This window comes from Lichenostomus cassidix, chromosome 18 (assembly GCF_008360975.1).
Source record: "Lichenostomus cassidix isolate B80296 chromosome 18, HeHo_3.0, whole genome shotgun sequence".
Classification (NCBI taxonomy): Eukaryota; Metazoa; Chordata; class Aves; order Passeriformes; family Meliphagidae; genus Lichenostomus; species Lichenostomus cassidix.
In genome coordinates this window covers 9,401,754-9,424,572 of record NC_139498.1, presented here as the reverse complement: position 1 = coordinate 9,424,572, position 22,819 = coordinate 9,401,754, and the positions used below count along the sequence as shown (strand labels likewise).

The window sequence follows — 22,819 nt, the reverse complement described above, 5'->3', positions numbered from 1 at the left end:
TCTGCAAACATTCCCCAGCACAAGGCAGTGTACTAGGAAAGGCAGCATGAAATGCACTTTTCTCCAGTGTAATTCACCCATGTCTGTGAACTCAGAGAAGACAATCAATAGAATTGAGGACTTTAGATTCTTTACAAGACGCTTATAGGCCAACGTACCAGTAAATTTAATTAATAATCAGTGGGAGAAAGATCAGATTTGTGAAAGAAGATAAAGCTGCCACAAAGGATGAATTCCTCATATTCATACAGGTATGAGCAAGAGTCTGGACATGACTTTTTGTAATTTTCACTTCTTATAGAAGAAGGACACTTGGGAATAGAATGCTTACAAACTTTCTTTGATTTCACCATGCCAAGTTGTTTGACAAGGGGTAGCAGTTTTAAACTGAAAGAGAAGAGTTTTGTATTAGATGAGGCCCTGGCACAGGGCGCCCAGAGAAGCTGTGGCTGCCCCTGGATCCCTGGAAGTGTCCAAGGCCAGGCTGGACAGGGCTTGGAGCAGCCTGGAACAGTGGAAGGTGTTTCTGCCCATGGCTTTTCAGGTCCTTTCCAGGAAAAAAAAAACAACAACCAAACCAAAACCAACACAGCAGTATTTAGTCAAAAATTACTTAAGAGTTTTCAAGTTATTGCTTCATATGCTTTAGTTCAGCTTTTTCAGCTAAATTACTCAATATCTCTTACCTGTTTCTATTGTCTTTGTGTGTTTTCCTAGTTCAAAGCACTACAGACAATACTAAGTCATTGCAAAGCTTTTGCTAATACAGAAGTCTTTATAAATATAAATATAAAATTTTGCAATTTATAAATGTTTCCTACAAGACATGAGGCTGAAGTCCTCCCAACCTCTTAGTTAAGCTGTCTCTAAATTATCACCTACTTTTGAAAGAAATAGAACTTCCTGTTTCTGGCGAGATGCTGGCATTGCAGGAGCATGTTTACAGCACTGCCTACGGAGATGGCACACTTTCTGTCATATGATACTTCTTTGGGAACTATGACTTTCCTTGCTACTCAGGTGGACAGAACATGCTGTCACCAGAACACCATCAAGATACTTCTAATTCTCCACTGAATCCTGAATTTTCTGAATTGACTCAAATGTAAGACCATGTTCTTCAACACACATAGTACTGCCCCAACTATACTTGTGTGAGTGAACAAAAATTAGCTGCTGTGGAATAGGACCAGAGAAAGGCCAGGAATAAATATACTAAAGAATTTCAGTTTTATTAACGTGTCCTGTTGTGATGATCTCCACTACCTTGGATCCTGTGTCTTGTGAAGCAAATACTGCAGCACTACAAACTTTTACTGTGCTAGTTCAGCATATTATTTCCCTCTGTGCTTGTATGTGGAAAGAGACCTGAGAGGGACAAGGAAAAGGGTATATATCACCCTGCAAATGGTGGCAAAGAGCAGCAGACATTACTATCAGAGAGAACACATAAGATAAATTAATTTCTCCAGCCATCCCCTGCTGAGTTTCCATTAGGTCCTGGCAGCAGTGGGAATCAGTGGCTTCTTTTCTCAGCTGTTGCTGTAATGTAAAAAGAGCCATGATAGGCTCCCTTGAAGGTCACATTGAGACGACAGGTCAGTGCTGCACTAGATTGTGTGGCTTATGGAAAAGGCAGCAGGATAGTTTCTTTTATGCATATATTTTATCGTATTTTAGATGAGCTCCATACTCAGGCATTTTCCTCAGCTTCCCTGCTCTCTCTACACTGAAAATTAGCAGACTTTGACATTATGCCTTAGTGCATATACACATCATCATGATTAAATTTTTACTACTCTCTCTAAATCCGTTTCACTCAATGTGTAGAAATTGTGTGAGGTTCCATAAGCTGAACAAAAGTTCCTCATCATGATGCATTTTGAATTTATTTGCATTGTCTTTCGACAAAATAAAACAATCAATGCAGGAAAAACTGCCTATAATTTGAATTTGAGGACACAATTCAGTAAAAAGATAATAAAAATATTGAGAATATTTGAAAAGACACAAAACCACTGTAACCCTATTTATAATCACAGAGAATGTCACCTGAGTTTAGGACTGTGAAATATACTGGCAAACAGTATGTTGCTCATGTACAGAAAAGTTAAAACGCAGTAAGAATTAAGATCTGAATATCCATATATACTTACATTTATATATTGTAGGACCATTGTGTACTATAATTATGGATGTTATATTGAAATGGACACAATACTGTAGTTTTTCCTTAAGTAAAATTGGAAATTGGGCATATCTTTCGTGCATCTTTACTGCAATAACTTCACAAAGTCCTTCACAATTTTTTTCAGAAAGAATATTTATAAATATATTCTACTGTATAGCAGAATAACATATAATATAGCCATATAACACAGGCAACAGTTATGTCCTCCTGGGAACACTGACCTTCAACTAAATAAATCTTGAATGATTTGCAGCTAGAGGAAATATCATCTGACTACTGAGAGGACATTAGGGAGCAAGGAAGGAATTCTTCCTCTCCACAGCCTGACTCACATGGGAGAAGCTAACTTAGGTTTGGGACCAATTCCATAAAAGGCTTTTGGTTTTTAATCTCTTTTGTGAACAGACCTGATGCTTCATTGAAGATCATCCTGAAAGCACTGGTGAGTGATTGTCAATACTGGGAGACACCTCAGCTCACTGACTACTTCCCATTTAGTCCAGACCTTCCCTTGGCTGTCTGCCCAGAGCTGCCTGGCCATGTGCCTCACTCCTGCCTCTTGTACGGCTGGGTCCACATCCTGCACAGCACAGAGGCAAAAACCCACAAGAGCTCTCTGAGTAGCATGGCTTTCTCATTGGCTACTGAAAACACAAAGGCTTTCGGTCCCCAAAGTCACACTCAGTTAGACCCTCCATACAGTCTCTGGTGATCCAGGCACATCCTGAGGGCACTTTATCTCAGCCTGCCAGCACTGAATAAGACAGACTTGTTACATGCCACTGAGAGCAGGACTTAAAGGCAACAGCAGGTACTCAGAGAAGAACTCTGGGAAACCCATCCCATGTCTCACTAAATTCATCATAAAATATTTCTGCCTTATATCTATTTGAAATCTACATTTTTTCAGGGTAAGAACATTGCTTCTTGCTCTTTAAATGTCCTGCTCAATCTTTCTTACAATCCCCATTTAAGTATTGAAAGGCCTTAAGAAGGTGTCCTTGAACCTTTCTGATCTCCAGGCTGAATAACCCCAACGAATGGACATGGCACTCAGTGCTCTGGTTTAGCAAGGGTGGTGGTGTTTGGTCAAAGGTTGCATTCTATGGTCTTGGAGGCCTTTTCCAACGTTAATGATTCTGTGAGTCTATGAAGTAGCTAAGCCTTTTTTTCATAGGAGAGGTGTTCCAGGCCTTAGCCTTCCTTAGGAACCACTCTAACTGGTCCAGGACATTCTTGTGTTGAGGACTCCACACTTGCAGGTGGCCTCTCATAGAGAGGCAAAATCAAGTCCCATCACCTGGTGGCCATGCTTCTTTTGATGCAGCCCAGGATGTGGTTGGCTTTCTGGGCTGTAGGCACACCTTGCTGGCTCATGTCCAATTTTTTATTCACCAGCAACCCTATCTATAGATGGATAGGAGTGGTCTTATTGCCACACACAAGCCTTGGCCCTCATAGGGAATTTCAGACACCCTAGTATCTATTGGAGTAACAACGCAGTTGAGCAAAAACTGTCCAGGATTTTCCTGGAATGAGTTGATGATAACTTTCTTCTTCAAGTGGTAGAGGAACCAGTAAGAAGAAGGGTTTTGTTGGACCTTGTTCTCATCAACAAGGAGGGGCTGGTGGGGAATGTGAAGCTCAAGGTCTGACTGTGGTGACCATGAAATGGTGGAGTTGCAGATCCTTGGGGCAGAAGGGATAGAGCAAGCTCACTGTCCTGGACTTCAGGAGAGCAGACTTGGGACTTTTTTTTCCTGGTTGGTGAGTTTGACAGTGGAAGCATGTAGATGTGAGACAGGCTTTCAGCTGAGTCCATGGCTTGTTTATGTTAGCAGAAATGGAAACAAGGATAAACTGAGGACTGCAAGTCTCTTTACTGAGGTTGTCTTTTGGATGTGTGAGCTGAGTTCTGTGTTGGTGAAGGGCTTTTAAATTCTACAGGAATAGAAATTTCTGCAGGAATTTAAGAAAACAGTTGATATATAGACTCTGTAATGACCATAACCATTCCTTGTTGAAAGAGATATGAATATTCAAATGGCATAGATTTCTACAGGCCCAAATCTTTACCTCAGGGATTTCTTTTATTTATGGTACAGATGGACAGGTCAGACTTGGGAAAAAAGGCATAAGAAACAACTGAGATCTCTTCCTGATCTGCCTTGTACCAGAATGTGTACTTTCTGGTGAATTAAATCATCAAGAAAAGAAAAGAACATCTGTTGTTAAGCTGCACTGATCTACATAGCAGAAATCACAGCATATCTTATTACACTCCCCTTAGCACAAATTCATGCACAGGCTTATAATGACCCTTCTTGGACAATGTCCCACTTTTTTTGCAATTTCAAGTGTACAGATGGGTATATCTGCATGAGTGTATGTATGCTTCATGTATCAGAAGTGACCTCACATCTCTCTCTCAGACCCACACCAGCACCTACACCCCAGCCTCTTATTTCTGTGACCAAATCTTTGTCCCTTATACTTCCTTGCCCTGTGACTCTCAGGCACCAGCATTATCGCACCAGATTATTCCTCTGCTTTCAGAATCTTACCAGCTCATACGCCAAATGCTTTTACTAATACTTACTTCCCTCTTAGTGGCCTGACTAATGTATTCCTCTTAAGCATTTCTTACAAGATTCATACCATCACAAGGGAAAAATAAAAGCTGACATTCCCATTGTACAGCTGGGATAGCTGCAGCACAGACATACCAAGCAATCCATCCCAGGTCGTGCAGTGAGTCGGTGGGAAAGCCAGCAATAGAATCCATAAGTCCTGAATCCAAGTTCTTTAAGTGCTTTGACTAGTCCAGATTCTCTCCTTAACACCCTTGTCACATTATTTATAGGATATGTATTCATATAGCCACTAAGACATCAAAATTTTCTAATTATATCTAGTCATGTCAAATGACAATTATGCCCTTAGTTCAGTTTGCCAGACAATGCTTAGCCAAAGAGTGTTTGCCAAAATATTTTTGACCGAAGAAAGAGTAGGCATCTGTAGCATCTGCAGACGAGATCGTATAAAGCGTCCCTGCGACACGTCAGCCCTGGCTCCACAGAAAGCTCCAAGGTAAGAGTATGGGGTCTGCAATCTGGCAGGAAGGGGATGGCAGCCTAAGGTGCTACAGCATTCCTGCTGCTCCAGTGCTCACGTCCAGAAGGGGACTCCACTATAAATCTATTTTCAAGGCACCTGCATGTTTTCACTCTTGATTTCTGTGCAGCAGCAATTTGGGAACTGCTATTTCTGTTTTACAGTACTGACCAGCTGCCAGCCCACAAGCCACACATCTGGTGTCACGAGAGGTAAGAACCTGATTTACTAATTCTTAGGGGGCAGAGACAGATCCTTTTGGGTGGGGTTTCTGTATAGCTGAGTGAATGGTCACTGTTTCACTGTGTATTCTCAAGCCCATTGTAGTCACAGCATAAGGTGCCGAAGGTTGGTAACGTTTTCAAGTGAATCATTGACTCATAGAACAGTCTGGGTTGTAAAGGATCTCATAAGGTGATCTAGTCCATACTTTAAGGAGCTGTGTTTGAAGTCTCTGACTACTCCTGGCAGGCCAGAAAATCCCCATGGGGAGATGCTTCACTTCTGCTTAACTCACCTAACAGGGAGGGAGTGTACTGCCTTCTCATCATTGCTGTTGCAGCTATATAACTGAACCAACAACACAGTAGCAAAACTACATAGTTCAGCATTTGGTCTCAGAATATGTGAATTAATGTGATATTTTGTCCAAAATTTGCCATGGACTCACTAAAGCAGTAAGAGCAGAAAGAGCTGTAGTATAAACAACCAAGCTCTGATTGTCACCTCTGTAAAAAGCAATGCTGCCCTTTGTTCCCTGCTCTGCTTGTTCTCTGCCTCACAAGAAATGAAAGATACAGCTCTTCTCCTCTAGAAACTGCTACCTCTTCCTCCAGAGACAACTAAAGAAATATCATGTTATATTTTCTCATTTGAGTACAAATAGACACAAGTTTAAATGTTGTGTAACTATCTGGTACATAGATGTTTGTAAATATCAGGTACTTAGCTCTATACAGAAAGAAATATTGAAATATTTTCCTAAGCTGCCCACTGTTTTTGTTGTTGTTGTTGTTGTTGTTTTTCCTTGGGGCACGGGGAAGAAAAAAAATACTTAAGAGAAATTAATACAGGCTTTAAAATTCCTTATTTTTAAATAACTGATTTGAGCTTTGAACTTTGTTTTTCTCTGACATTCTACTAATTTTTAAAACGCAAAAGAAAGAACTAGAAAAAGAGCTATCTCAGTGTGGTTTGAAACAGCATTAATCTTCTTTTGACATTCATGTTGCAATTTATGCCTTGATTCAAGCACTTAATAAAGTTAGAGGAAATTGGATAATAATACAATTAAACAAAAGTTTTAAATACTGAAACTGAGCCATTAAGAAGCTTGAGTTTTCAGTATGTAATTCAGACAGTGGAGTATGAGGATTCTGAGCTTTGTGAATTAGTATCAATTGGGACAAATGAGCATGATAATAATTTCAGATTAATTTTAAGAGTGCCTGAGCAGTTGAAAGGATTTTTGAGGTTCCTAATTCCACAGTACAGTACCTGAATAGTTGAATCCTAAGGGTCGATAGATTATTTAAATGTGATTTCAGTGCAAGCCAAATAATGTCCTAAAATAGAATTTTCACATTTTCCATAAATATTGAATTGCACCAATGCAAAAATTTGCAATTCCTTCCAAAAGGCTACAGGTAGTATTACCATAGTTTCTTTTCTCTCCACATCTTTTCTTCTACTAACAAGTGCTTACTTTTTGGCAAATTTGAGCAACATATCTGCTCTTCCACAGTGTTCTCTGCTGGCAAGCCTCTCCATAAAGTGCAGCCATGTCTTCGGATTCGGAGATGGCCGTCTTTGGGGAGGCAGCTCCTTACCTCCGAAAATCGGAAAAGGAGAGAATTGAGGCCCAGAACAAACCTTTTGATGCCAAGACATCTGTCTTTGTGGCTCATCCCAAAGAATCCTTTGTGAAAGGGACAATCCAGAGCAGGGAATCGGGCAAAGTCACTGTCAAGACTGAAAAGGGAGAGGTGAGTGAAAAACAAGGCTGAAGGACAACATTTGGTCCCCACTCTGGGTGCTTAGCTGGCATACATGCATGTCCTTCTGCACTCTGACAGACCCTGACCGTGAAGGATGATCAGATCTTCTCCATGAACCCTCCCAAGTACGATAAAATCGAGGACATGGCCATGATGACCCACCTGCACGAACCCGCTGTGCTGTACAACCTCAAAGAGCGTTACGCAGCCTGGATGATCTACGTAAGTGGCAGCAGCAGCTTCCTTTGGGCAGCCGCAGGAGCTGCTGTGCCAGGCTCAGGGGAAGCCAACGTGCTGTCTCCCTTCCTCACAGACCTACTCGGGTCTCTTCTGCGTCACTGTCAACCCCTACAAGTGGCTGCCAGTGTACAACCCGGAGGTGGTGTTGGCCTACCGAGGCAAGAAGCGCCAGGAGGCTCCTCCACACATCTTCTCCATCTCTGACAATGCCTATCAGTTCATGCTGACTGGTGAGTGGCTCTGTCTGTCTCAGAGGCATTGGACCATTAAAATCTCTGAAGGCTCTGTCTCAGCAATGTGGAGAGACATTTTCAAAGCTTTCTTGGTTTTGACACACACATCTATTGCGGGTTTTTCTATCTTCATAGCATTGTTTCTACTGTTTTAAATTAAAGATACTTCTGCACTCAGTGATGTGCTTTGGAGGTTTTTTTGTTTCAGTCAAGCTCATTTCAGGCAAGACATTAAACTTACCTGACTATATTTCATGCTTTCTCTGTTGTTCATTGAGTGTTAAGCACTGTATTTCTGCTTCATTCACAGATCGGGAGAACCAGTCCATCCTGATCACGTATGTACACCCCCTGCTCACACCCCTGCAGGGCTGCCCAGTGCCAGGGGACCTCCTGCCTGACCAGGCACTCTCTGCTTCTCTCTTGGCTTTGACAGCGGAGAATCCGGTGCCGGGAAGACTGTGAACACAAAGCGTGTCATCCAGTACTTTGCAACAATTGCAGCCAGCGGTGACAAGAAGAAGGAGGAGCAGACATCAGGCAAAATGCAGGTAAATTAGTAGACACATTAGGGATCAATTAGTAGACATTGATTTGGGATCAATGCTTCTCTTCCTGTTAGGATTTTTGGAAAGGATAACTGGCAATAATTATCTCCCTGTAGGGAACGCTTGAGGATCAAATCATCAGCGCCAATCCACTGCTGGAGGCCTTTGGAAATGCCAAGACCGTGAGGAACGACAACTCCTCACGCTTTGTGAGTTGCTTAACACAATAGTTCCTGAAGCATAGTAAATAGGACTTTATGTCAGTCATTCTTTTCTGTTCTTCAGCCATCATGTTTTCAAGAGTAAAACTGAATTTTCTTACCATTACTTTGCCACTTAGCTTAAAGATAATCCTCCAGATTTCGAAACACAAAAAATTGTTTCACATTAAAAAGCAATTTAAAATAACAGATCGCATGGTCTTTCTCCTACAATATATTGCAGTGTTTAAAAAAAAGCTCTGAGAAAAGAAAAGAAAAGGGGAGAGAGACAGAGAAAGAGAGAGGAATAGGCAGGGAGGGAGGGGTAGGAAGATATTTTCTTATTTAATAATATATTTGTTGTATTTCAAATTCAGTTAATTAGAAATTACATTGTTTATTAGATTGCAATGCAGATTTAAGCAGCTGTACTACTTATATTGCTTTTTCTGTATCACTAAGGTAGCTGCTCTCTGTGTGCAGGATATAGTTAGAATGATTTGTCTGATGAATTCATGGTCAAAAATGAAAAAGACAGTTAGTGGCAGAAATATATCTGATTTTAAGAAAATGTCTCTATGTAGAAATCTTTTGCCCAGTGCAATAAATGGCACAATTCTTCATTTCAGATATACTTTTTAGGTTGTAAATCTTAAGACACTTTTCTTCCTTTAAAGGGCAAATTCATCAGAATTCATTTTGGTGCCACAGGAAAACTAGCTTCTGCAGATATCGAAACATGTAAGACACTTCCCTGAGCAGTTCACAATCCATCCATTCCCCCATCTCTCCATAGAACATATTTTTCCCCCACCATCTATCCTGCCTTCCCTGTTTTACTTCCCATCTTCTCTTTACTTTCTTCTTTTTTTGATGTTTCTTCTTGTTTCTAACTAATTTTTTCCCCCAGATCTGCTGGAGAAATCCAGAGTCACTTTCCAGCTCAAGGCGGAAAGAAGCTACCACATCTTTTATCAGATCATGTCCAACAAGAAGCCAGAGCTAATTGGTAGGAAGAATTACTAACGTGGAGGAAGACTGTTGAATAGCAGCTCAGACTAATACTTGCTTGACTAAACTAAGTCTACATGTCCCATCTTCTTACTTTCAGACATGCTCCTCATCACCACCAACCCATATGACTACCAATTTGTGAGTCAAGGTGAGATCACTGTCGCCAGCATTAATGACCAGGAGGAGCTGATGGCTACAGATGTAAGTAACAATTAATAGTATTTTACCTATTCTCATCTCCCAGACAAAGCTTTTATTTTACTGTTCCTATTGCAGAGTGCCATTGACATCCTGGGCTTCAGTGCTGATGAGAAAACAGCCATCTACAAGCTGACAGGGGCTGTCATGCACTATGGGAACCTGAAGTTCAAGCAAAAGCAGCGTGAGGAGCAGGCAGAGCCTGATGGCACAGAAGGTATCAGCAAAATCTTTGGCTGACCTGTTTAGAAATACAAGTGGCAATAATAATTCAGTATTTGAAAGATGGAGAAAGAAAACGGTGTGTTTAGGTGAGATAGTACATAGGTATGAAACTGCAATGCAAAATACTCTTTTTTCAATTACTGCTTAATCATTATCTACATTACCAATTGCATATATGTCCATAAATCTCTCCTGCGCTACCACTCTGAATTAGCATAGCCTGCTCAGTGTGCTTAGGCCCATTGAGAAAGGAAAGATTTATTCTTTTTTAAAGTTGCTTCTGGTTGATATTTAGAGAAAATGGAAGCATTATATTCAGTAATAGAACTTCTACTTCATAAATCACTCTTTGGGGCAGAATTACTAATGAATTCCAGGATTAATTTTTAATAAATACATTTTAAATAAATACACTAGATGTTGCTGTGGAGATTATGAAAGGCTATAAAGAGCCTTTAGATGTACTGCTCTGTAAAACATTCAAAACAAAAGATGATTTTGTTTGAATAACTATGTCATGGTTCCTCTGAGATCCAGTAAGCAAAATTTGATCACAGGGATATTCAATATTAGAGCTGTTTTGGAAAGGGTTCATCACTCAAAGTGCTGTATGTCTTACTAGTCTTAATTTTTCTATCTCCTTGTCCTTGTACTTAGTTGCTGACAAGGCTGCCTACCTGATGGGTCTGAACTCAGCAGACCTGCTCAAGGCCCTCTGCTACCCCCGAGTCAAGGTGGGGAATGAATATGTGACCAAGGGCCAAACTGTGCAGCAGGTAAGAACAACCAGGTGGTGACTGGGAACGTCTGACTTGAGTAAGTTACTATTTGCCCTGGATATTGTATTTCTTCTCCATCCTTCTTGGTTTTAGGTGAACAATTCAGTGGGTGCCCTGGCAAAGGCTGTCTATGAGAAGATGTTCCTGTGGATGGTTGTTCGTATCAACCAACAGCTGGATACAAAGCAGCCCAGGCAGTATTTCATTGGTGTCCTGGACATTGCTGGCTTTGAGATCTTTGATGTAAGGATTCCAGGTTTGAGGACTTCTCTTGCAGAGAGGATTGTTATATCAGAAGACTTGCAAGCAATATTGCTCTGAAAGTTTAATTTTATATGTAATATTACAAGAGTTTGAACTTAATGTTAAGGATTAAATAACCAAATATAATTACAATAAATTTATAAAAGAGCTTCTGGAGCAGAACTAGGAGACCCATTGACAAATATATAACGGGTTAATGATGTTCAAATTGTCTAAAGAACCAAGGAATGAGTAGTTAGGTGTTTAATGAGAGATATCAAGTGTTTTAAATTTGGAGACGAGCATGCACTCATCTATTTGCTGAATAAAAATAGATGAATAAAAATGCCAAAGTATTTTACTAATTTTAGGAGAATCACTACGAAAATCTGCTCTGAAAAAAACCCCTCATTTTCATTATGTAGGTATTTCTTTCTGGATCTGCATATAGGGTCTGCTATGGTGTAGCCCTGATAATACAGTTGTGTTTTAACTGGGGAGATTTATAAAAGGTGGAGGAGAATGATGAAGAACTGGGCATATTAATGAGGGTTGGTTATTGTGGTTCTTTTCCACTGAGCAGTTCAACAGCCTGGAGCAGCTGTGCATCAACTTCACCAATGAGAAACTGCAACAGTTCTTCAACCACCACATGTTCGTGCTGGAGCAGGAAGAGTACAAGAAGGAGGGAATTGAATGGACATTCATTGACTTTGGCATGGACCTGGCTGCCTGCATCGAGCTCATTGAGAAGGTACGTTTTTAATTCAAGATATCTTCCATTTTCAGGAGCCCACTATTTTAAATTTCCCATGGTTAGTTTCTTGTATTCAGCTTTAGTTGCAGAAGTGTGTCCTGATTTGTACTATTGCTAATTATACATTGTAGATATTACGAAGTACACAGAAAACTATAAAAGTCATTCTCACACATTCTCTGCATGGAAGATATCTCCCTTTCCTCAGTTAAAGGATGTTATCTTCAAAAATTCAGAGCAGTCCCTAAGGTAAAATAGAAACAGTTTCTTAGGGTTCTGGTATAAAGTTATCTTCAAAATACATTTTTTTCTGTATGGTTCATAGCAAAGTAAGTACAGTGTTTGACCACTGAGAGAAGAAACGGAGATTTCTTGTGGTTCCATATAATTTAGGGTACTGATTAAAAATTCAAAAACAGGAGTAAATATGCAATGGACACATTTGTGAAAAGTATTTTAAAATATATCCTTTCTCTTCCTGAACTTTAACATGGGTTTTGGCATAAAAACCATTCCTGAATCACTGTGCCAAAGTGTGAATTAAGCAGGTGAATCCTTTAGACTCACTTTTTAGAAATTAATTTCATACATGGCAAAGTTTGTTTTCCAGCTTCTTGTCTTTTACTACCTTCCCTTTGAGACCAAGCCATAATCACATTATTTTACAGGCATTCTCTCTTGTTTATTGAACTGTATTCCAGCCCATGGGCATCTTCTCCATCCTGGAAGAGGAGTGCATGTTCCCCAAGGCAACTGACACCTCTTTCAAGAACAAGCTCTATGATCAGCACCTGGGCAAGTCCAGCAACTTCCAAAAGCCCAAGCCTGCCAAAGGCAAGGCTGAAGCTCACTTCTCCCTGGTGCACTATGCTGGAACAGTGGACTACAACATCACTGGCTGGCTGGAGAAGAACAAGGACCCTCTGAATGAAACTGTCATTGGGCTGTACCAGAAATCATCTGTGAAGACCCTGGCTTTACTTTTTGCTTCTTATGGAGGAGGAGAAGCAGGTTATTTTTCTAAATTTTCTTTTCCAACATTTGTGATATGTGAAGATGCAACAAAACAGGTTATATTAAAAACTCTTCTCTTTTTTTTTTTTTTTTTTAAGAGGCTAGTGGTGGTGGTGGCGGCAAGAAAGGTGGTGGCAAGAAGAAGGGTTCTTCTTTCCAGACTGTCTCAGCTCTTTTCCGGGTAAAGTATGGATTTGTTGTCTGTGAATTGACATGAACATAATGTCATAAGTGTGCTAAATACACTCGGGTTATTCTTTTGGCATTGGTTTTCTCAAGAAGCAATAATAAGTATGAAGTGCCTTTCATAGTGATTCTCTGTTCCAGTTTAGGATTCTGTCTTCAGTTGGCTCTCTGAATTTCTTATAAAAGTTAATTCACATTTTGTGAAAAGTATTGTTCAGAATCTATTATGTAATATAAATATTTATCCCAAAAAGGCTTGCGTCAAAATATTTATACAGTAGTGTTTTCCTTCCTTCAAAATAAGGTAAAGAATTTTCAACATTTTTAAAATAAGAATAATTTCAATACAAAGGTATACAGAGGGTTTGATTAAATCTAAACTTTGAATTTGAAAGCTTCTTTCTCCCGAGATATATTTTATTAGTTCCTTGGTATCTAGGTACAAAGTATGCAACAGTAAACTTCTTTCATCTAAGCTACTATGCATGATCCCACAGGAGAATCTCAACAAGCTGATGACCAATCTGCGGAGCACTCACCCCCATTTTGTGCGCTGTATCATCCCCAATGAGACAAAAACACCTGGTGAGATGCTCAAGCTGAAAGATACTTGCTCTGATACATCCATTCCCCTCTGCACTGCAATCTATGCCATTCACTTGTGCTCTGCATTGCCAGGTGCCATGGAGCATGAGCTGGTGCTTCACCAGCTGCGCTGTAACGGCGTGCTGGAAGGGATCAGGATCTGCAGGAAAGGGTTCCCCAGCAGAGTCCTCTATGCTGACTTCAAACAGAGGTGAGAGCTCTGTGCTTCTCAGCATCACTAAAAGCATTGCTGGTTCATTCCTGGGTCCATTTAGGCTGTGCTCTGTTTTCAAAAAGAGCTAGTGGGGTTTAGTGGCAACTCCGTGCTGCTTGCAAAATGCCAGCCTTATCTTCCTCTAATTCCACAGATACAAGGTGCTCAATGCCAGCGCCATCCCCGAGGGACAGTTCATCGATAGCAAGAAGGCTTCTGAGAAGCTCCTTGGGTCAATCGATGTGGACCACACCCAGTACAAATTTGGACACACCAAGGTACAAACCCCTCCATTCCCTGTCTGCCTCTGCTTTGCTCTACCTGACACTGATGTGCTGCAACATTCCTTCTCTCAAGGTGTTCTTCAAAGCTGGGCTGCTGGGACTCCTGGAGGAGATGAGGGATGAGAAGCTGGCACAGCTCATCACCCGAACCCAGGCCAGGTGCAGAGGCTTCCTGATGAGGGTGGAGTACCAGAGAATGGTGGAGCGGAGGTACACATTGCTCTTCTTCAGCTGAAGTCACTCTGCTTGGGGGAAAGTCAGAATATTCATTGTACTTTTGAATTATGCTTCAGGGAGTCCATCTTCTGCATCCAGTACAACATTCGTGCATTCATGAATGTCAAACATTGGCCATGGATGAAGCTGTTCTTCAAGATCAAGCCCTTGCTGAAGAGTGCAGAGTCTGAGAAGGAAATGGCCAACATGAAGGAAGAGTTTGAGAAAACCAAGGAAGAGCTTGCAAAGTCTGAGGCAAAGCGGAAGGAACTGGAGGAGAAAATGGCATCTCTAATGAAGGAGAAAAATGACCTGCAGCTCCAAGTACAGGCTGTAAGTCACATTTTTATATACTTTTATGAGTAAAAAAGATCTATCTCTTCTTTGCTAATAGAGGACTCTCAAATTACATTTTAAGCTTTCTAAAAAATTTAAACTGAATACTGTCGCTGTTGAGCCGCTAGCAGAGAAAAGGACCCGAGTTCTCAGTGTGACAAGAAAGAGGCAATTTATTATTTTGATTTCAATATATATAGACTTTTCAGAGGTCGCCCAGATTGGTCAGTCAGAAACCTCCCCCTAGGCCTGACTGGCCAGGCCTGAACTGTCCAAATCTCGAGACACTGTTTCAAAAACATCCAAATTTTATCTTTGTTTATAAAACACAGAAGAATGTTCTCACGAGAAAGACCTGTGCTAGCCACAGAATACCATGTAACTAAGTATAAAATTTGGACCACATTCTTTCTCTACTCAGTCTCCCTCTTGCAAGCTGGAGTTTAAACTAAAGAATGAGTTTTTAGCCTTAATACCTACATGTGTCTGTGTGAGTTCATGACATAAAGCTTTATTATAGTGATCAGAGTGTGTTTAGTGGAGTAAAGACAGTAGTTTGATTGACATACTACTCTGCCTTACCTCAGTTGTCAAAATGAAGAGCTGATTACCATTTCTTGTATCAGATCTCACCTCAGCTCCTGTACCTACTGCTCCCAGAAGTCCCATTATGACTTACAACACAAGGGACATCTCCATATGTTTGTCTCCAATGTCACTTGGCCTCCCAGAGCCATAAGCAACATTTTGGCCATACCCTTGAGTTGAAATGTCTATTTCACGGAAAGATGAATCTTATCCTCGTGTCCACTGAAAGCATTGGCTGAGTATAAAGCCACTAATTTGGAATTTCAAATAGTTCTTCAGTTGTAGAGATATTTATATTTCTCGGTACTTCCACATAAACTTGAATTTAATACTTTGCAATATATAATCCCTTTCTAAAGGAGAAAAGGAAAACATAAATTACATCTAAGTGACCTTCTTGTATACCCAAAATAAATAATGTGAAATGAAATGTAGCTAGAGAAAGCTGTATTATTGATGCAAAAGGTCAGACAAGAAGAAAACTAACTAAAAACTTATTCTAGATTTGTAATTTTTAATGTAATTGCCTAGCATTGTTTTTTCCCAAAAAGTAATTCTGAAAGTCTTACCAATTCACATCTGTTCCTTCAGCATTAAATGATCTTTCCTGTATTTTCCCACCAGGAAGCTGATGCTTTGGCTGATGCTGAAGAAAGGTGTGACCAGCTCATCAAAACTAAAATCCAGCTGGAAGCCAAAGTCAAGGAGGTGACAGAAAGGGCTGAGGATGAAGAGGAAATTAATGCTGAGCTGACAGCCAAGAAGAGGAAACTGGAGGATGAATGTTCAGAGCTGAAGAAAGATATTGATGACCTTGAGCTAACACTGGCCAAGGTGGAGAAGGAAAAACATGCCACGGAAAACAAGGTATGAGGCAGAACCTGTCACTCACACTCCAGAAAAGACCTGTCTGGTTATAAAGTTTTAAGCACCATTGTCTATTTGTTCTCAAAGGTGAAAAACTTGACCGAGGAGATGGCAGCCCTGGACGAGACCATTGCCAAGCTGACAAAAGAGAAGAAAGCCCTCCAAGAGGCCCATCAGCAGACCCTGGATGATCTGCAGGCAGAAGAGGACAAAGTCAATACACTCACCAAAGCCAAGACCAAGCTGGAACAGCAAGTGGATGATGTAAGCACAGAGACATAGAGCAGGAACAGGACAGGTCTGGAGGCTGAGCTGGCTGGTAGAGCACTGCTGTGTTGTTGTGTTTAGCTGGAAGGGTCCCTGGAGCAAGAGAAGAAACTGCGCATGGACCTGGAGAGAGCTAAGAGGAAACTGGAAGGAGACCTGAAGCTGGCCCAGGACAGCATTATGGATTTGGAGAATGATAAGCAGCAGCTGGATGAGAAACTGAAGAAGTAAGTGTGGGTCTGGGGCACCTGAGTGCTGGGCTGGAGCACTTGGCTTTTTCCTTTGAGCTCTAACACAATTCGCTTTGCCCAAAGGAAAGACTTTGAAATCAGCCAGATCCAGGGCAAAATCGAGGATGAACAAGCCCTGGGCATGCAACTTCAGAAGAAGATCAAGGAATTGCAGGCAAGTCTCTGTTCCCTCCCCTCCCTTGCTCAGGCTCAGCTCAGGCAGGAGGAGGGCAAGGCTGTGAAGGGTCCCTGCTGTTGTCCAGGCTCGTATTGAGGAGCTGGAGGAGGAAATTGAGGCAGAGCGAACCTCTCGCGCTAAAGCAGAGAAGCATCGCGCTGACCTGTCGAGGGAGCTGGAGGAGATCAGCGAGCGCCTGGAAGAAGCAGGAGGGGCGACAGCAGCTCAGATTGAGATGAACAAGAAGCGAGAGGCAGAATTCCAGAAGATGCGCCGTGACCTCGAAGAGGCCACGCTGCAGCACGAAGCCACGGCTGCCGCCCTGCGCAAGAAGCACGCGGACAGCACAGCTGAGCTGGGGGAGCAGATCGACAACCTGCAACGTGTGAAGCAGAAGCTGGAGAAGGAGAAGAGTGAGATGAAGATGGAGATTGATGACTTGGCCAGTAACATGGAGTCTGTCTCAAAAGCTAAGGTATAGGAAATATAATGAAAACAACATGAAAATAAATAATGTTGAAGTATATTCCTTAAAATTATGACTAGGTTGCCATCTAATTCTCTGTCTCTATATGGAACTAGTTTCTAAAGTTCTAACTCCAAGGAACTGAAATATATAGTCTATATATAGAAATATATTTATAGCTTTAAACTCTGTTAATGTTTTTCTGGTTAGAATCCTGCTGTTCAGAATAAGAAGGCATCCAGATACTAATCTTCTTTCATTCTCTGTGATCTCCCCAGGCAAACCTGGAGAAGATGTGCCGCACACTGGAAGATCAGCTGAGTGAGATTAAGACAAAGGAAGAAGAGCATCAGCGCATGATCAATGACCTCAATGCTCAAAGAGCTCGTCTGCAGACAGAAGCAGGTGAGAGAGATTCCCATGTGTTTTGGTGTGACTCCTAAACCAGCTTGTTTGGGTCACAGATGTCAATTAAAATCTCTTCTATTTCTGTGCTTCTCCAGGTGAATATTCACGGCAGGTAGAGGAGAAAGATGCTCTGATTTCTCAGCTGTCTAGGGGCAAGCAAGGATTTACCCAACAGATTGAGGAGCTCAAGAGGCATCTGGAGGAAGAAATCAAGGTTATTCCTAATTTCTTACCACTGGCCACTGAAAACACTCATAAATTCACACTTTGAGGGGACAGGATCTGCTTAGCACAAGCCATCCTTGTGGAAGGCTTTTGTTTCTGGAGTAAATGTGATTGATTTTATTCTTCGGGCTTACATCTGTCCTTCATTGCAAACACTCTTCAAGCAATCATGTTCAAAGTGAGAAATTAATTAATTGTAAGAAATTTCCCAGAATATTATTATTCCTTGACCCAATCCCACTCTCTATCTAGGCCAAGAATGCCCTGGCCCACGCCCTGCAGTCTGCTCGCCACGACTGTGACTTGCTGCGGGAACAATATGAGGAGGAGCAGGAGGCCAAGGGGGAGCTGCAGCGAGCTCTGTCCAAGGCCAACAGCGAAGTGGCCCAGTGGAGAACCAAATACGAGACGGACGCGATTCAGCGCACGGAGGAGCTCGAGGAGGCCAAGTACGTGGGAAGCAGGATGGAAAATGACTGGAGAAGACTGAGGCTGGTCAACACAAAGTGGAATCCCTGAAAATGGGTTAGGATGAAAGCAGGACGAAAGCATGGATGTATTGTCTTTGTAAAATAAGGGGAGAGATGAAGGGAGAGAAAAAGTGTAGATTGTAAGAGAATAAAGCCTTTAGGGCTAGAAGGGCTAAGACAGGCCTAATATTCCGTTGGTGATAGGAGACAGCAAGGATAGATCCTTCCATGTCTATGAAAAGTGGTCGGTTCAAAAGCCCCAAAGTCATGAGCTATCCTCTTATGACAGCACAAAACTGATGCCCTTCCAAACTCTAATGTGCTTGTCTCCTCCCAGGAAGAAGCTGGCACAGCGCCTGCAGGATGCAGAGGAGCATGTTGAGGCTGTCAATGCCAAATGTGCCTCCCTGGAAAAGACAAAGCAGAGGCTGCAGAATGAAGTGGAGGACCTCATGATTGACGTGGAGAGATCAAATGCTGCCTGTGCTGCTCTGGATAAGAAGCAGAAGAACTTTGACAAGGTCTTTTGGCCTCCAGCACCACAACTCCTGGCCAGAGCATTCTCCCTGTGATTGCCCCATTCCTACTCATACCCTGTTTCTCTTCAGATCCTGGCAGAATGGAAGCAGAAGTATGAGGAAACTCAGGCTGAGCTGGAGGCCTCACAGAAGGAGTCACGCTCTCTCAGCACGGAGCTGTTCAAGATGAAGAATGCCTATGAGGAGTCCTTGGACCACCTGGAAACAATGAAGCGCGAGAACAAGAACTTGCAGCGTGAGTCCCTCTGCTCCTCGGTGGGCTTTCTCACAAGCTTGTCTTTCTGCCACACCTAATGGGTCTGGGCCTGCAGGGATAAGGACGTGCCTGGCACCTTGATGCACCAGAGCCTTTCTCCATTCAGCTCTCTGCCTGACCATGCTGCCTTTCACCCTTCCTTGCAGAGGAGATTTCTGACCTCACGGAGCAGATTGCTGAGGGAGGAAAGGCAATTCATGAACTGGAGAAAGTCAAGAAGCAGATTGAGCAGGAGAAATCTGAAATCCAGGCTGCTCTGGAGGAAGCTGAGGTACGTGACCATAACCACTGGCATCTGCAGTAATGAAACGAGGAAGTACGGCTAAAAAAGCATGGGTTATCCTCTATTCTGGCTGGGGAATGCAGATAGTTGAGATTTCTGGAAATACTTCATAATTCTCCAAAAAGCAAGCAGTAGGTTTATTGATGCTATCAATCTTTGTGTCTGCTTGTCCAGGCCTCCCTGGAACACGAGGAGGGGAAGATCCTGCGCCTGCAGCTTGAGCTCAACCAAGTGAAGTCTGAGATTGACAGGAAGATAGCAGAGAAAGATGAGGAGATTGAACAGATGAAGAGAAACCACCTCAGAATTGTGGACTCCATGCAGAGCACTCTGGATGCTGAGATCAGGAGCAGGAATGAAGCCCTGAGGCTGAAGAAGAAGATGGAGGGAGACCTGAATGAAATGGAGATCCAACTGAGCCATGCCAACCGCGTGGCTGCTGAGGCACAGAAGAACCTGAGAAACACCCAGGCAGTGCTCAAGGTCTGTTAAGCAAAGGATGTGCACTTAGGGGTTTAGTTTGTCCAGTACTGGAATTGCTGCCTTCCTGTAGATGGATTCCAGTCCCTTAATAACCCTCCTCAATTGAAGAGCCCAGAACTGCACACAATAGTCAATGTGAGGCCACACAATACCCTAATAGAGCAGGAATTCAGCTCCAACTTTGCCTTGGCTTTCGTAATCCTATCCCTCTACCTCCAGGCAGCATTTCTATATTCTTCCTGGGATATGTGGCCCTTATTCTACCACCTGTGCAATTCCTTCTTACACTTCAGTTTGACCTGAAGGTCCTTGTTCAGCCATGCTCATCTCCTGCCTCTCTTGCCTGACTGCTTACACATGTAAATTGAGAGCTCCTGCATTCTAAAAAATACTTTTCTTAACCTCTTTTTTGATTCTTTATCCTCAAGGGAATTTTCTCAAGGGGATTCCACACAGTATAACCTTAAACAACTGAAAGTCCACTCTCCTAAAATTCAGGGTCCTGAACTTACTTTTCAGCTGCCCCAGATAGCCATGAATCAATCTCCTGCTGACTTTCTAAGATACTGTGCATAGACTGACAGTAATTTCACATATAAATATATAGCTATAATTATATATATTATACTGCCATAACAATTATCGGACTGGTGGCAACTGCTGTTGTGTAACAGTGCTGTGTCGCCTTATAATTTCTCTTTATTCTTCACCTTACAATTTCTCTTTATTCTCTTAAAGGACACCCAGATACACTTGGACGATGCTCTCAGGACACAGGATGACCTGAAGGAGCAGGTGGCCATGGTGGAACGCAGGGCAAACCTGCTGCAGGCTGAAATTGAGGAGCTACGGGCAGCCCTGGAGCAGACAGAGAGGTCAAGGAAACTGGCTGAGCAGGAGCTTCTGGATGCAAGTGAGAGAGTTCAGCTCCTGCACACTCAGGTTAGATTAATGAGATTCAAAATCTCAAGGGCCTTTTTCTTTCTTTACATATTTTCTTCTATGTAAATTCTTAAGTCTTGAAATAAAAAACTTTGTGTGAGCCAAAATTATTACACTTGTACAAATAAATGGATTATGATTAAATGAATAGGATTGCATTAGCAGTCAGAAAGGCTTCTTCAAATTTTAATAAATCTCTGCTATCTAGACGTGGATGAGCTGACAAAATGCGTCAGGAGGACACTAACATTAGATATTTAGAGGATAACTTTACACTGAAACAGCAAATTTCTAAAATAAGAGTTCTCTTTTGGAAATAACTGAACAAAATTTTATTGGTCAACAGAACACCAGCTTGATCAACACCAAGAAGAAGCTGGAAACAGACATTTCCCAGATCCAGAGTGAAATGGAGGACACGATCCAGGAGGCCCGCAATGCTGAGGAGAAGGCCAAGAAGGCCATCACAGATGTGAGTTGGGCACTCCTTGCATTGCTGATGGGGAATGGACTCTCCCCCAAATATCTCCAGACCCAAAATGGCTTTGACCGTTTGCTCTGATCAGGCGGCCATGATGGCAGAAGAGCTGAAGAAGGAGCAGGACACCAGTGCCCACCTGGAGAGGATGAAGAAGAACCTGGACCAGACAGTGAAGGACCTGCAGCACCGTCTGGAAGAGGCTGAGCAGTTGGCACTGAAGGGAGGGAAGAAGCAGATCCAGAAGCTGGAGGCCAGGGTGTGTAGGGCTGGGGTTGTGCATGAGTGAGCGTGTCCTTGGAGAGACACTGTCAGGGAAGCTGCAGGGATGGCTTCTCCTTGCAGGTGCGCGAGCTGGAAGGGGAGGTTGATGCTGAGCAGAAGCGCAGCGCTGAAGCCGTGAAGGGTGTGCGCAAGTACGAGCGGAGGGTGAAGGAACTGACCTACCAGGTAAGGCAGGAGGTCTCCTGGGCTGACAGGATTTTCTCACAGCTGGTCACATTTTGCACAAACCATCCCCAAGGGGAATTTTTAACCTTGCATGATGCAGAACCAAGAATTGACTTTCTTTCCTGTTTGCCAACCTCCCTAGTCTGAGGAAGATAGGAAGAATATTCTCAGGCTGCAGGATCTGGTGGACAAGCTGCAAACGAAAGTGAAATCCTACAAGAGACAAGCTGAGGAAGCTGTAAGTATTGCTTGGAGAAGGGGCAAGGGCCACATTCCATTGAGGCAGGACACACACTGAATGAGGCTGAATACCAGGGGAGAGGTGTGGAAGAAACTCCTGAGACACAACAGTCTTGACCTCGCTGCTTTGCTATTGTGTCACAAGGACTTGATGAGCTCTGGGCACCCTGCATTCATGGAGGTTCATTAAGGGACGTTCTGCAGCCTGTTTCACACAGGAGGTCAGAGTAAACAAAGCCAGGGGCCACATCCACTGACTGACAAGTTCCTGGATCTCTGCTAATAATCAGCAGCAGAAGGCTTCAGGGTCTTCTGAACCCTGTAAGTCACACAGACAAGTAGTGGGAGAATAAGTGCAGAAATGACAAACCCAAGGGACAAAATTGCATGTGCAATGTAGTCCTGGTGAAGCTTGTCCCTGCAGGGTCCTGAAAAGGGGAGGATGAGGAGCTCTGTGTGAGGCTGATGTGTGAGCACTGGTGGGAGGGGGATTGAGAATTGCACCCCTGTAAGGCCAAGGTGCAGCAGGAACAAAACCCCTGCCCTGGGCTCCTCACCCCTGACTCTCTCTCCCCACACAGGAGGAGCTGTCCAACGTCAACCTCTCCAAGTTCCGCAAGATCCAGCACGAGCTGGAGGAAGCCGAGGAGCGGGCTGACATTGCAGAGTCACAGGTCAACAAGCTCCGAGCAAAGAGCCGGGAGTTTCATGGCAAGAAAATAGGAGAGGAAGAGTAAGAATGTCATGAGGCTGCAAAGTGACCTGAGGGCTGCACAAAATGTGAGCCTGCTGTCACTTCCTTCTGCAAGAAGTGTTTATAATATGCTAATATGTAGAAAATAAAGAGCATAGATTTTTGTGCATACACAGCAGAA

General features: G+C 42.7%; 1 protein-coding gene and 1 long non-coding RNA gene across 5 annotated transcripts in view; one reads left to right on the top strand and one right to left on the bottom strand.

The window, feature by feature from the left end:
* LOC146429676 (uncharacterized) overlaps positions 1–8,145 on the bottom strand; it is a 16,730-nt gene extending 8,585 nt beyond the window's left edge. Inside the window, exons 1-4 of one of the 4 annotated variants that reach the window (XR_014855630.1) lie at positions 8,017–8,145; positions 7,011–7,276; positions 1,267–1,368; positions 336–387 (exon numbers count right to left, since the gene is read on the bottom strand). This is a non-coding gene — a long non-coding RNA (uncharacterized LOC146429676). The remainder of the gene's footprint in view (positions 1–335; positions 388–1,266; positions 1,369–7,010; positions 7,277–8,016) is intronic. The other 3 variants (XR_014855631.1, XR_014855633.1, XR_014855632.1) reach the window with 3 other exon arrangements.
* Positions 7,087–22,819, top strand: LOC146429675 (myosin heavy chain, skeletal muscle, adult-like). The gene is made up of 38 exons (XM_085077949.1): positions 7,087–7,290; positions 7,381–7,524; positions 7,616–7,772; positions 8,086–8,113; positions 8,212–8,326; positions 8,440–8,532; positions 9,201–9,264; positions 9,434–9,532; positions 9,635–9,738; positions 9,814–9,952; positions 10,618–10,736; positions 10,833–10,982; positions 11,566–11,736; positions 12,441–12,750; positions 12,852–12,934; positions 13,437–13,524; positions 13,618–13,735; positions 13,893–14,016; positions 14,096–14,232; positions 14,316–14,571; positions 15,787–16,029; positions 16,117–16,293; positions 16,378–16,523; positions 16,611–16,701; positions 16,790–17,179; positions 17,449–17,575; positions 17,674–17,792; positions 18,056–18,252; positions 18,611–18,794; positions 18,882–19,047; positions 19,215–19,339; positions 19,526–19,834; positions 20,573–20,776; positions 21,123–21,248; positions 21,343–21,513; positions 21,600–21,704; positions 21,847–21,942; positions 22,526–22,819. Exons 1-38 carry the CDS (start codon positions 7,087–7,089, stop codon positions 22,679–22,681), a joined length of 5,835 nt encoding a protein of 1,944 aa, XP_084934075.1. The 3' UTR covers positions 22,682–22,819.